The sequence below is a fragment of the Anticarsia gemmatalis genome, chromosome 2 (genome assembly GCF_050436995.1).
Source record: "Anticarsia gemmatalis isolate Benzon Research Colony breed Stoneville strain chromosome 2, ilAntGemm2 primary, whole genome shotgun sequence".
In the NCBI taxonomy this organism is placed as follows: Eukaryota; Metazoa; Arthropoda; class Insecta; order Lepidoptera; family Erebidae; genus Anticarsia; species Anticarsia gemmatalis.
The window spans coordinates 13,232,710-13,246,290 of record NC_134746.1 but is presented as its reverse complement, the minus strand read 5'-3'; the positions used below and the strand labels follow the sequence as shown (position 1 = coordinate 13,246,290).

Sequence of the window (13,581 nt, the reverse complement as noted above, 5' to 3'; positions counted from 1 at the left end):
CTGTAATTTGTTCTCTATCAGTCTCTATGTATTTCGGTAGTTAGTATTTTATCGTTTTAGATGTACATTTAATTATTTTATTGTAATATGTATAGGTGATTTCAGTGCAATCTCTATAGAGACTGAACTGAACACACTTTTAGATTAAGATGGCATTTTTTTCTGTATATTTTTTTTTATTTATACACGCTGAAATTGCTGGCTTTCACTGCTGTCTGACTAGATATTTGGAAATAATGTCACCTGAGAAGAAATGGATTTGCACAATGACTAATATTACGTCTAACATAGGCTAATACATAACAGAGCAAATTTTATAAAGTCAATTCAATTGACTACTAGTGTACATCAAATTGATGGTCACTATTCAGTACATTGCTGCTTTGACGTAACGTGTTAATCACTATACTCTACCAGAGGAAACAATGTACAGCATAGTGGTTTTCAGATAGAGATACGTGATAGCCCCCTGGTTCCTTTATAAATTGTTAATGTTATAAGTTACCAGCGTAATACAATCTGGTATGAAATTAGCCCGTGTTATGGGACCATGGAAAGCCAATGCAATTTCATACCGTGTACATTTTAATCACGTATTCGCTTTTGTATTATTAGCCTTCTGATTTATTACTTTTTGGTACAACTCATTCGAAAACGTGCCTAACAGAACAAAGGTCTGTTTCAAATGAGATGTACCGTCAATGGTTTAGTTCTTCGTTTCTCAACCTTGTAATCTCGTAATCTCAACCTCATGAAGAGGAATGAGACTGCTATCATGAACTCGGATAAAGTTTCAAGCAAAATGACTAATGAAATTGCACAGAGCTTTAGTACATCCGAACTACATAACAATCTCCTCAAGAGGCAATCTGAAAACACCAACAGACGGTGTCAAAGGCTTTTTGAGTGGCTTAGCAAAGTTTGCTTGTAAAGGCATTGAGGGATAATTCAGGTCATATTTTCACTTTTCTAGGAATATTATGAGGTTGAGAAACGACGTAGTCATCGCTAGTTATGCGAAAGCGAATCGTAAGCTTATGCATGTGGTTAATTGCGGGGCGTGCGCAGCGGCGGCGCGTCCGCTCCCACGGCCGACCGCGAGGTGAATGAGTACGCGAGCTACTGCGCGCGCATCCACGATGAGGAGATCTACCACGACCTGTGCGCGGTCAAGACTGGCCGCGAACTGCCCGCCGCTGTCCATCCGCCCGCTTTACATACAGTACGCGAGGGTTTCTTTTTTTTTATTTTGTTTTTTTTTTCGTGAGCGATGGTGGTAGGGTATGATGTCTTAAGCTTCTTGGTGTCTGGTCTTCTTAAGAAATTATTTTATGAGGATAACAAGTCCAACTGATTACTGGAGAAGAGACGCTAGTTAAAAGTCTCCGATGAAGTTTCTACTTAACTTCTATTAGTGGTATTCATGTTAAAATTAATAATAACAAAATGAGTCAATTAACATTGTTTGTCACAGTCCAGTCTGAATTACGACAGTATTTCATTCAATCAAACTACTAATGAACACGACTGTAATACCGGAATGTCATAATTAGTCTCATCTCGTGTACATCGCCCATCAATTAATCTATCTTCCAGTCACAAAGTATTCTACATGAGAATATTTGACGCTGCAGAATCACTTGCGAAATTTCCTTTTAAAAAACGTTAATACGGATGACGGACGTAGCTGCGGACGAGTAAGAGTTTAGCGAATCGTATCGTTTGTTGAATTATTCATGCCGCCATCGCTCCACGATGTTTTACACAGCGCCTATTAGTTTTAGTTTTGCTATCACTAGTTTTTTAACAGCTTCTGTAGCGCCGCGTTCATGATAAAAATAAGTGGGATCAATGTGAGTGATACTGTAATACGCGTAATGGTTATAAATAAATTGTTGTGGGTGAGTAAACGTGTTTTGATCGCGTTTGTACGAAGGTATAAGGTACGGTGTCATATCGTCACCTGAGGGCTTACGTGTGTTTTTATAAGCACTTAATTTACTCGACGCTTAAGAGCTTGATTTATTTCCATTATGAGAAAATTTCGATAGCTCAATTTTGATTAGGTATATCGAGAATACGTCTTATTCGGGAAGCGATTTTTAAAATTAAAAAAAAAAGCCTAGACCAAATTATCACCTACACGTTTTTGCTGTGCATACTACTTATTTACCAGCAGCCTTATACCGTCTTTGATACCCCACTTGTTCCTCTATCACAAAGTTTTTAATAAACGCGGCGCTAAAGAAGCGTATTGTAATGTAAATAGAATGCACTCTGTATAACTAGATAAGTCACGGTATCACACTCGCTTTCGCCCAGAACACCGCGGGACATTATAGGGTGCACTTTAGAATAAAAGCCTTTATTTGTAAAGAAACTTATTAGCAGTTTTAAAATACGTCATTTTATGAACAGTAGGTAGGTATATCTGTGTTTCTTTTTCCATCCAATATTAAACACGCTACAGATACATTATTTGCTCTACTATGCCAAAAAGAAATCATATTTTTGTCTCTTTTTAACGTATACTACTGGCTCTATAAAGAAGAGAGACAACTGCTATCAAGTTCCTACAAATAGAGGCTGTAAAATAGAACTGCATGTTGCATTTTGCCCGTTTTTTATTCAAAGACGTTTGTTATAATATTGTTTTAAACGTCAACAGCTAGCGACGTCGTCACACAGCTTGGAGAAACGGGACTATGTTATAAGGGAACTGGTGGATACAGAGAATAACTACGTGGATGTACTGAGCAAGATTATCAAGTACTTCCTGAGGCCGCTCACGCCGTACCTCAAGCCTCACGACCTCACTGTAGTCTTCTTTGGAATAAAGGTGAGAAATGTTCTTGGAAAACTTTGTGTTTTCTTGTCCAAAACTTTCTATTGAAGTTGAGTATAGCCAGATAACTAAATAAATGTATTAGTTGAGTACTCAAATTGACATTTAATTCGAGACTTTTATCTTTAAATTGCATGTTTGCTACATTCTTTGACATAGTTTTCAAATTATACCTCTTTTAAAGGGATCAGAAGGAAGGGAAGGGAGATTCAGTACAATGAGACGATAAGGCTTTACGAGCTACTCCTGTATATGTGTTGCGATGAAATAGGATTGAAAAACGATGTTTTAGTAAGAATAAGAAACATTCCGTTATCAAGTTATCTTATCAATAAGTAGTAATGTCATACTCCCAAATATCCAGGAACTCCATGAGACACATTCAGGTCTCCTCCGGCAGCTGAAGCTGGCGACAGAAGCGTGCGTGCCCGGCAGCGGCGCGCCGCGGCTCGCCGACGTGTTCCTAGCGTGGCGCGAGCGATTACTGCTGTACGGAGACTACTGCTCCAACCTCACGAACGCGCAGGAGACCTTGAAGATGCTGGACGCGAGAGACGGCACTTTTAATAAACAGTTAGCGGTAAGAGTGAAAGGGATAAAACATAGCTGATTTACCTAAAAATTCTGGAAATGGTACATTCCTAAATTAATAATATTTTGACACCAACCGTAATGGGCGATATAGATGAAAGCGTGAGTTTGTAAGTTGGTACATATATTTAGAAAGTCTATATGAATGATGAGCTTTCTTCCCATACTTAAAAGTTAAGTTCTCTGGTGTCTGCCCACACCTATGGAAGGAAGGCGTGATTTAATGTAAAATTGAAATATCGCTAGTTCAAGTGAATTAAAACGTCATTTGTCTCTGCATTCTGCGCAGGCTTATGTGAAAGGACAAAGCAATGTCGATCACTCCGACAACAACTAATGTCCATCTCTAGTTCGCGCACTGCGTACACGAATTAATTTGTTACGTCAAACGGCAGTGTACATCAAATTACAAGATCTATCAATTGCCTCGCACCCGAGCCTCTATTTAACATCACAGTTGCAATGGCAAATCAATTATACGAATACAAGCATTATGTAGCTATTCTTAAGGTGCTCATTTTTTTTTATTTGAAAGCCAACTTCTGCACAAAGAATTTGCTCTGTGTCCCGGGGACCCGAAACAACGATTTGTGGAGCCCAAATAATTGTTCCGCATGAGAATCGAATCCACGACTTCCCGACTTGCTACTTGAATGGTAGCGGCGTGGCGACCTTAACCACTGCGCCACGGAGGCATTCAAAGCATTGATTTGTTTATTGTTTCAAAAGGAACTTTGGTAGCAGTCAAAATAGTATTCTTATGACTAGATATGACACTTTAATTGTATTGCAAACAAACATTCACGAATGGACACAACGCCATACAAGCCATAATCCACGTTAAGCAAATATCAACCTTATGTAGTATTAATAAGGCACATGTTGTGTTGTACAGAAATGTCAGAAGGAGCACAGTGACGGTCGGATACAGCTGCGCGACATCCTGTCGGTGCCGATGCAGCGCATCCTCAAGTACCACCTGCTTTTAGACAAGTTGGTGCATGAGACGCAACCAGTGAGTATATTACTTAAAAACATTTTATAATACATACATAGTTGACCCGCGCAATTTCGCTTGCGTTACGCTAAAGAGGATGGGTCATAATTTTCCCCGTTTTTGTAACATTTTTTACTAGTAATCAGCTGCTATTGGTCGTAGCGTGACGTTGTATAGCCTATAGCCTTCCTCAATAAATAGGCTATCCAGCTGTAAAATATTTTTCTAATATTTCGTAGTTCCTGAGATTAGCGCACTCAACCAACCAAACAAACAAACTCTACAATTTTATAATATTAGTATTACAATATATTTCATAGTCATATCAGACAGACTTGTGGAAAAACTTTCGCTGCAGTCGGGAATATCCTAGACCATATGGCATACATAAATAAATTTTAATAGAAATTACTAGTTTTAAGGAAATACATTGTTTCTTCAAGCGTGAGTTGACCATGCAAAAAAAAAAACATTATACCAGCGAGCCTAAAATCGATTGTTGCCTGACGCAAATTTGTATTATCATTTATTCAATATAGACAACAGACTTTAACAAACATAGAAACAAAAAAATATTAAAAAAAAAAAATAATGCAATTATTTTGTTTGCAGAACCACGAGGAGTTCCGCGGCCTGGAGCGCGCCAAGGAAGCAATGGTAGACGTGGCGCAGTACATCAACGAAGTGAAGCGAGACAGCGAGGTGCTCTCGCTATTAGCTAAAGTACAGGTGTGTGTGACTTTTGCTTGAATATTATTTTGTCATGATGGCTGCTCGATGGCGTATGGTTGTTCTCTTTTCTTCTTAAAACTTAGTATTTAAACATCGATAAAAAACGTTTAGCGGACAAAAGACGTCGACAAGATTCACTTCAAGATCATACACATTTCCAGACCAATAAATAACTGGAATAAAATATCTTACAGAAACATTTACACGGATTTATAATCCGTAACTACAAAATCCAGCTATTACGTCACTATATGATCTTTTATAACTTATCATAATGGATCTCTATAAGTATGTAATTAGAATCGTCCTAGTATGTTTATCAGTACCACAGTACAAGCTCTGCTTAGTTTGGTACCAAATGACCGTGTAACGCGATCAAATACATTTATTTGGTTTTCTTGAGTTTACTTAATCCCATATTATTATTCTCAGGAGAGTATAATAGACTGGGAGGGCGGCGCGCTGGGCGCGGGCGGCGCGGGGCTGGCGGCGTACGGGCGCCTGCTGCTGGACGGCGAGCTGAAGGTCAAGGCGCACGAGGACCAGAAGATCAGGTCGCGCTACGTGTTCGTGTTCGACAAGCTCATGCTGCTCTGCAAGCCTGTTAAGGTAACACTATATCTCTATAATATATGCAGTGCTGACTATATTAATTTGGTAACATAAGTTCATCGCACCTATTTCTCTCTTTTCCTAGACTAGTAATAGATAGAGTTTAGAGGTACAGTGCTTACTCGAACGCTTCTATATACCTACACAACATCATTATTTTATCCTTTATATTACCTATTTGGTAATTTTATAAACTGTTCATAAATACGCAGTTGCCTAGCTTTGTTATGCTCTTGGGTGGAATCAACTCGTAAAAACCTTCTGGATATCAATGTTCTAGAAGATATTATTTTATAACAAGAGAAAGATTAATTTCTTTTGCTCAATCACCAATACGGCCGCGTTACTCTGGAGTGTCGGCAGAAAACGTGGGTGCCAAGCGAAATCATACAATCATCAAACCATATACCTGTGGTAGGCTGAAGTGGGCATAAAAGGATGGGAACACACAAATAGTGGTTATATGGTTCAGACCACTCTACTATCGTTACTAATTCATCAAAATAAACACACAATCCATAAATCATGTAACCAATATTAGTAAGATTCCCTAATTTCTAGGAGAACCAGTACTCGTATCGCGTAGGCGTGCGGCTGGCCGAGTACCGCATCGAGGAGGGCTGCGGGCGCCGAGCGCTGCGCGGCGACACGCGCTGGGCCGCGCACTTCTACTTAGTACGGAGGACTAAGGACGCCACCTTCACCTTGTATGCCAGGACTGAGGATGCGAAACGCAAGTGGGTTAAGGCGATACGAGACGCTATGTGAGTATATGGTCATAAATCTTCTTGTTGTATAGAAAAGCTTCTAAGACTACATTACAGAAGGTTATTCCTAATGTTCCGAGTATCTGTTAACAGCCGTGATACAAGAATTGTGCTTTTTAAAACAATATGATTGTACTCTTGTTTTTCGATTATGTCTTGAAATAAAAACGTACCTGTGGTTTTTTCTACCTTGTAGGAATACGCTCTGCATAATCAAATTATGTTTCTCGACTACGTATACGTACACGGGTATCTACGTATGGTGCTTCAAGTATATGTTTCACCGTAAAATACTATGCTTTCTTGAGAAATTCAGTTTCAATCAATTTATGTGATTCTTTTCTTCATCAGTGATAACCTAGAACCTCCGGGCTGTCGGAGTACGAACCACAAGTTTGTTCTGCACACGTTCGAGAAGCCTGCCACGTGCCATCACTGTTCGAAATTCTTAAAAGGCAGATTATTTCAGGTATGATATAAATGATATCCAAACGAAAGGAAAATAACGTTAATTTTAAATTGTGTCAAAATCTTTCAACAATATTTGAATTCACAAAAAAAGAAGTTTTTTTGTTTTATTATCGCCTGAGGGCGCTTTAAATGTGTTTTTAAAATTTAAAGCGTCTCTGCTCGATGATATATCGTCTTTAAGGAATTTAAATTCCAAACTAACTTTCATGTCAATAGACATGGAATCCAAGGCCAAAATTAGTTGATATGGACATTTAATATAGGGTCAGCAATGCTATAGAAATATTTTGTTGTTTCCCAGGGCTACCTGTGCACGGTGTGCAACGCGTGCGCGCACAAGGAGTGCATCGCGCTGTCCGGGCGCTGCGGCGGAGGCCTGGCGCCCGCGCCGCCGCTGCCGCCGCACCACCACCAGCCCGACCACGCGCTGCACTACTACATGTGGTAACTATACACTTACTTTTATACTTACAAAATGTTGTCTTATTTTTTTTTATAATTTGTACTGGAGTTTTGGGGAAACCTTTACCTACGAACAATAATAGATTAACGAAACAAAATGACATAATAATCAATCGAATTTTGGTTGTTTTAAGGATTAAGACTATTTTAATTTGTTGCTATTGACGCCGAGTACTTAAACTTGTATTTTATTTTACATTCTCACACTTCTAATGGGTAATTTAGTCTAGTCATCTACTTAAGAATTATTATATATATTATGCTCAAGCTAGTCGTATTGCTGTTGTACAAAAATCGTAGGTCCAGCGCAAACCAAGTAGATTTATTGTCAGTATTTTCGCCGCGCCTCCGCCGGTTAGCCCCACTCATGTGTCTGTCGGCCGCAGGTACGTGGGCGAGATGGGTCGCGAGACGGCCACGGCGCGGCTGGAGCGGCGCGTGGACGGCACGTTCCTGCTGCGGGTACGCCCGGCGCCCGCGCACGCGCCCGGCCATGCACCCAACGACACGCACTACGCGCTCTCGCTCAAGTGAGTACCACAAAGAGTGCTACAAACTGCTGCTACATATATTACTTTAATTTTTCCATTAATTCCGAGAACCCCAATAGGGGCTACTATATATTACAGTAAGAGTCCCAACTTTGCAAGATTTTAAAAAAGAGATATTCAGCATAAAAAATTACAAATCATTTTTGGTAGAAATCTAATGTCTCTAAATTAAAAAGAGGGGAAATTAATTAAGAAATCTCTAGAAACATACCGTAGTTAAAAAACAACTTCAAACTGCTAAAACCCCTATATAATATGTAACAATAAATGCAATTTATTTAACCTCAATTTCTTTCGTTGGTACAGAACGGACAACACAGTGAAACACATGCGCGTGTGCCGCAAGCCCATCGACCAGGTGCAGCACTACTTCCTGTCAGAGTCGCGGTTCTTCCGCTCCATCGTCGAGCTCATCACCTACTACGAGAAGACCAGCCTCTCAGAGAACTTTGAAGGGTAACACACACTTATTATATATTTTTTTAACCCATTACTGTCGCATTGCTGGGCAAAGGTCTCCTCCCGAACGAAGGAAGGGTAAGACCTTAAGTCCACCACGCTGGCCAAATGCGGGTTGAGAACTTTGCATGCCCCTAAGAAATGTGTTAAATAGGCATGCAAGGTTTCATCAAGATGTTGATGCAAGTTTTACGTCTGACACGTTTTAAACCGCAGTATCTATAAGACTAATCAATACACCCACAATCACGTCTCAACTTGGTAGTTTTAGTGCTACAAAGCTCATATATTTGTTTTTATAGTTATGCAAGTTTTGCTACACTTCAGATTCTTAATTCGGCCGCTGATCTTTGTTTAGTAACAACTGTATATTTAATCTTGTATACAATAGTATAATACTATTAGTTTAATTTTAAGAAGGTATCATAAACTTTTAATTTAAAAAAAATGGTATATTAATCAATTTTGTTTTTATTCCCATAGTTTAAACTCAAATCTCCGCTGGCCATTCCGGCGGGTAGTAGCGACAGTGATCCACGACTTCAGGCCGCTCGAGTCATCACAGCTGGCGCTGAGGCCTGGCGCCAAGGTGCTGGTGCTCAGCAAGGAGGGGGACAGCCGGGGCTGGTGGAAGGGACGCACGCTAGACAAGGTAATGTTAGAAATAGAACTGAATTAAACAAAAGTTTCATTCAATGAGTGTTTATGCCGAGATATATTACAAGAGGGAAGGAAAGTACTTCGATGTTTATGTAACGTTAAAGTTAATGCTTTGAAAATTTCGCCAATATTTCTCTACTCCGGATTATAACACCTTGCGAAAAGAAATAATGGAATGGAATAATGTATATCTTTCATGTGGCTGATTTTATTAATTTTAGATTTGTCGTCGTTCTTCGTATCGGAGGATTTTGTGAACTATCGTCTATCTAGTAACTTTATCGGGTTTGTTGTTGCTCACCCAATTTTATTTTAACATTTCCAGGGCGACAACCGTACAGGCTATTTCCCAAAAGAGTGCGTGCGTGAGGAGCCCGAGTGTATCGGAGCACTAGACTGATGTCAGCTGTGCCTCGCCGAGCGCGAGCTGCACTACGAGCCGCACGTGCCCCGCCACGACCCCAGCGACAACAGTGACCCCGGGGACCTCGTCTGAACGACACCGCCCTACATTCTGGTCACTTAACGAAATTGACAACCTGTCAGTTGTCCACTACGTCGGAGTCGACTTGCAGCCTGCACTTGCTGCAAGAGGGATCAGTGATAGTCCCTTGTATGTTCAGTGTATAGTGGGTGGTCGCGTGTGGAATCCGTGATGATTGGTGTTAAATACGCACAGTGTTAGTATAGACTGATCGTGGAAACACTCGGTGTTAGTGTTATAGAGACTTGTTCAAATTATTGTACTTCTCAAACAGTGTTGTAGATCGGTGTTACGATTAATATAAGTTTATAATTAAGTAGGGAGATGCAACGAATTGGTGAGTAGATATACCCCCATATATAGTTAATATGTAAATATATTTAGTACGAATTGGCCTCATTCATGAAGATATCCCAGTGAAATTTGTCTCACAAGTTGTTAGTAAAATTTGTATTATACATGTTTTTAGCATTTTAAATCAAATGTATGAGCATTTAAATGGAATTATATTGAATGTTATATTTAAATTGATTGTCCGTAATAATACATGCTTAAACATCGTCATATAAAGATCCATGAGCTCAAGTTAAAAACATTGAAATCATTTTATATACAAACATAGTTATATACAAGAGATATTATTTAGTTAAACATAGATATTTGTTTGTATGCGAGAAGAGCCGCGGTACTGTTGTACACGAGACTCTTTTGTAAATGTTTAAAACGCGTACGTATACGTGCACGTGTACGTAAAAATATAGAGAGAAGTAGAAACCAGGACAGTGGTCAATATTTTTAAAAATAAGATTTTAAATGCGTTGCGATTGTAACTACGTTTTCTGACCTCTTAGAAACTATTAACAAGCGACTTTAAATAATTGATTATGAATTTAATCACTACTAAAATAGTATGACTTAATCACCACTAAAGTTAATTTCACAACTACATCATTGACAAATTCTTATAATGCATAATAATATAATAAAAAAAATACATTTCTATCATATCTGGCAGCTATTTAACAGTTATAAAATCACCAAAATAGATCAAGCAGTTTTCTCTATATTCTGTAAGATTGACAAATCGCAACGTATTTATAAGAAGCGACGGTAAAAGTTATATAATTTAATGTATTAGTTATATTAAACCGTAAGGTATGTTCGAGACAAACTCTAGTCGTGCTCGGGACTTCGGAGCAATCTCACTTCAGCGTTAGTTCGTGTATTATATGTGCATATTCATGTTTTGTGTGTTCTATGTTCTATCACTTGCTGTTTACGACTTTGCTAATAAATAACGGAACTAGTTTATTAACAAAATAAGCCTGAATAATTTTCGGTGTGAGTTTATATCACAGGTATTTCTGGCTTGTATAAGTTGATAATTTGACCAGTCTTACCAAGGATCTAAGTAACTAGGTTGTCTGACAGAGTCGCTCCATGTAAGATACTATTATTCAGCTGCATCTGGTGAGACTGTAAGCTGTCCTTAACATAGTAATATTTGGATGAAGGACTAGGTTGACGATAATTTGATACTAATAACAGTTGTATACACTTATACGTATGTGTACGCACGCAAGTGTAATGCGTATTCGTTAGACCCTTAGACCATTTGTCAATCAATATGAACGAGTTTTTAATTAAGACTAATATTCTACCCATCACATGAACTGTTTCTCTGGTTAATGGTATATAAATATATGTGTTTATTAGCAAAGTCATAGACTATAATTCTCTGGTGACTAATTAGCTCTCTTCCCTTGTTGGCACTTGTTGTTGGTAATGATCGATGGTGCGAAACGATGCTTTAATGTAGATAGTGTATTGTAGGAACACCGTGTCTCTTTTAATTAAAATTATTATTAAAAACTATCAAATAAACAGCATAATACCCATAGCAGTAGAAGCTACTATTTATAACACTCAACATTTAGTATAGGAGCTATAGAAGACATTTTGGCCGTATACAATAATTATTTATAGAATGCAACTTAGTGATTTTCTTCTGACTTGAAAAGCCATGCACTAGCGTTTAATACGTTGCACAATATTACGCCCATTCATGGTGCTTATATGGTTAAGAAACCTTTGTGTTTCATATTCCATCGATTTACTATTTCGATTTCGAAAGGTAATCCCGTTTAAACCCACCAAAGTATGAAGAGCCTTCTAAAGTCGTCCATTTCCTTAAATCTTTTATTCATGTAGCTATTCACTGCTATGGGTAGACTTTCAGCGTTTGACTAACCTAATCGAGATGCGTAATAAATCTTTGTAAACTAAATAATGCACCTAACTATGACGTAACGCACTACCCACCATGACGGAATGTAATGCTCAACTCTTATACTTAAATGTTCTATAAGACTTAACGCCTCGTACTGTGTTGCAATATTTTTACTTTACATACCTTCAGATAAGTACAAGAGATCTTATTTACTTTGAGAAGGAATTTTACCTTATTTTATGCTGATCCTGGTGAATTGTTTAAATGTCTTACTTGGGTAAGAGACTGCAACTAAATAATAACAGGATAAACAGTTTTGTGCGTGCTTATTTATAAAACACCTTGCGAGCCTATTTAGAACCCACCTTGTCTCCGTTTAAGACACTACAAAGGTGATCTTTTTGTTCTAAAGACCCTATTTAATTACCTATATTCTCGATAACAATTAAACGACATAAGCGCAAATAGTTATGATCGCAGTTCTGTTTTACTTTAGCTCTCGAAGTAATTAAGCTCTCTCGTGTCTAACCACGCTTTCATAATACAAATCTTGTAGCATTTATTTATACAAACATTTCAGAATGACTCGACCTCGTCACATAGTGAGATGAAGTGCCAAACTAACTTTCATGTAGCTTAGCGTTTCTTATATTGGCGTACTTTACAACGCACCAGCCACCAAATAAAGTTAAAGGCAAGAAATTGCAAAGATGTGAATCGTCTCGAATTTTTGTCTTTTTCACTACATCACTGACACTCCCTAAATAACATGCTATGTCATAGACTTGCTGGGTTTGTTTTAACTATTCAAAACACTTAAGTGGGTGATACACGTACGAATAAGTACCCGGATTTTTGGCTCGACGACCTTCTCGCCTGTGTGTCACCTTCAAAACAAATACTTTAAAGTGTTTTTAAGTTATACGAATACAGGTGGAGAAGATCGTCGAGCCGCGAATCCGCGTACTTACCCGCACGTGTATCACCCACTTAAGATTATTATTAGATTACAAACATGCAAGAGAGTGAACATTATTTGGTGGCAGGTGCAATTTGCAAATACCTCTTTTCCCATAGGGCAATGCAATAACTTACACATAAATCGTATGTAAGATGAGCTTTATAAAATAATAACAATATTATAGAGAGAAACAATCAAGTATGAAACTTTTCATCTATATTAATATTGTGTATTTTACTTGTATTTTCCATTTCCATTATGCAAGAAGGCACACGTCTATGCCCGCAAACGAATCACATCGCTAGTTTATATTTTACAACCTATCTATTGCAGCAACAACATATAAAATGTACCTTTTCTCTTGTATAAATGATACATTTTAACTATCAAAAAGCATGATTTCAGACTGCCGTATTGCATATTAAAGGTCAGTCTAATAACTTGTATAATGGAAACGCTGGTCCTATGTGTGCAATAAACTCTAAATAATTGTGTTGTCAAAATGCAAGATATTTTAGTAGCTAATTCCCTCTACTGCCTATTGTCTCTCAATGCCAATACATATACCTCAATGTCTCAGTTCTATCTACATTCCAGAACATAGTATTATTTTATCTTTACACTCGTGCAATTTTAAAGCTGCGCATCCACTGCTGAAATCGGAACGGAAGGATCTGTCACTTTGTATTGATTTCCGACACCGAAATGCCGCTACAGTGGACGCAGTACCATAGAAATGAATACAAAGCAACGAATACT

The 13,581-nt window shown here is 38.3% G+C and overlaps 1 protein-coding gene across 2 annotated transcripts in view; it reads left to right on the top strand.

The window, feature by feature from the left end:
- The window catches only part of Vav (Vav guanine nucleotide exchange factor), a 28,775-nt gene extending 18,310 nt beyond the window's left edge, over positions 1–10,465 (top strand). The window contains exons 4-16 of one of the 2 annotated variants that reach the window (XM_076133544.1): positions 1,069–1,222; positions 2,669–2,839; positions 3,210–3,425; positions 4,332–4,451; positions 5,046–5,162; positions 5,598–5,774; positions 6,339–6,541; positions 6,896–7,013; positions 7,317–7,459; positions 7,864–8,007; positions 8,335–8,484; positions 8,971–9,139; positions 9,473–10,465. In XM_076133544.1, the coding sequence (XP_075989659.1) occupies positions 1,069–1,222; positions 2,669–2,839; positions 3,210–3,425; positions 4,332–4,451; positions 5,046–5,162; positions 5,598–5,774; positions 6,339–6,541; positions 6,896–7,013; positions 7,317–7,459; positions 7,864–8,007; positions 8,335–8,484; positions 8,971–9,139; positions 9,473–9,547 (1,957 nt within the window). In that variant the 3' untranslated portion in view covers positions 9,548–10,465. The remainder of the gene's footprint in view (positions 1–1,068; positions 1,223–2,668; positions 2,840–3,209; positions 3,426–4,331; positions 4,452–5,045; positions 5,163–5,597; positions 5,775–6,338; positions 6,542–6,895; positions 7,014–7,316; positions 7,460–7,863; positions 8,008–8,334; positions 8,485–8,970; positions 9,140–9,472) is intronic. The other variant, XM_076133535.1, reaches the window with a different exon arrangement.
- Positions 10,466–13,581: the final 3,116 nt, after the last annotated feature.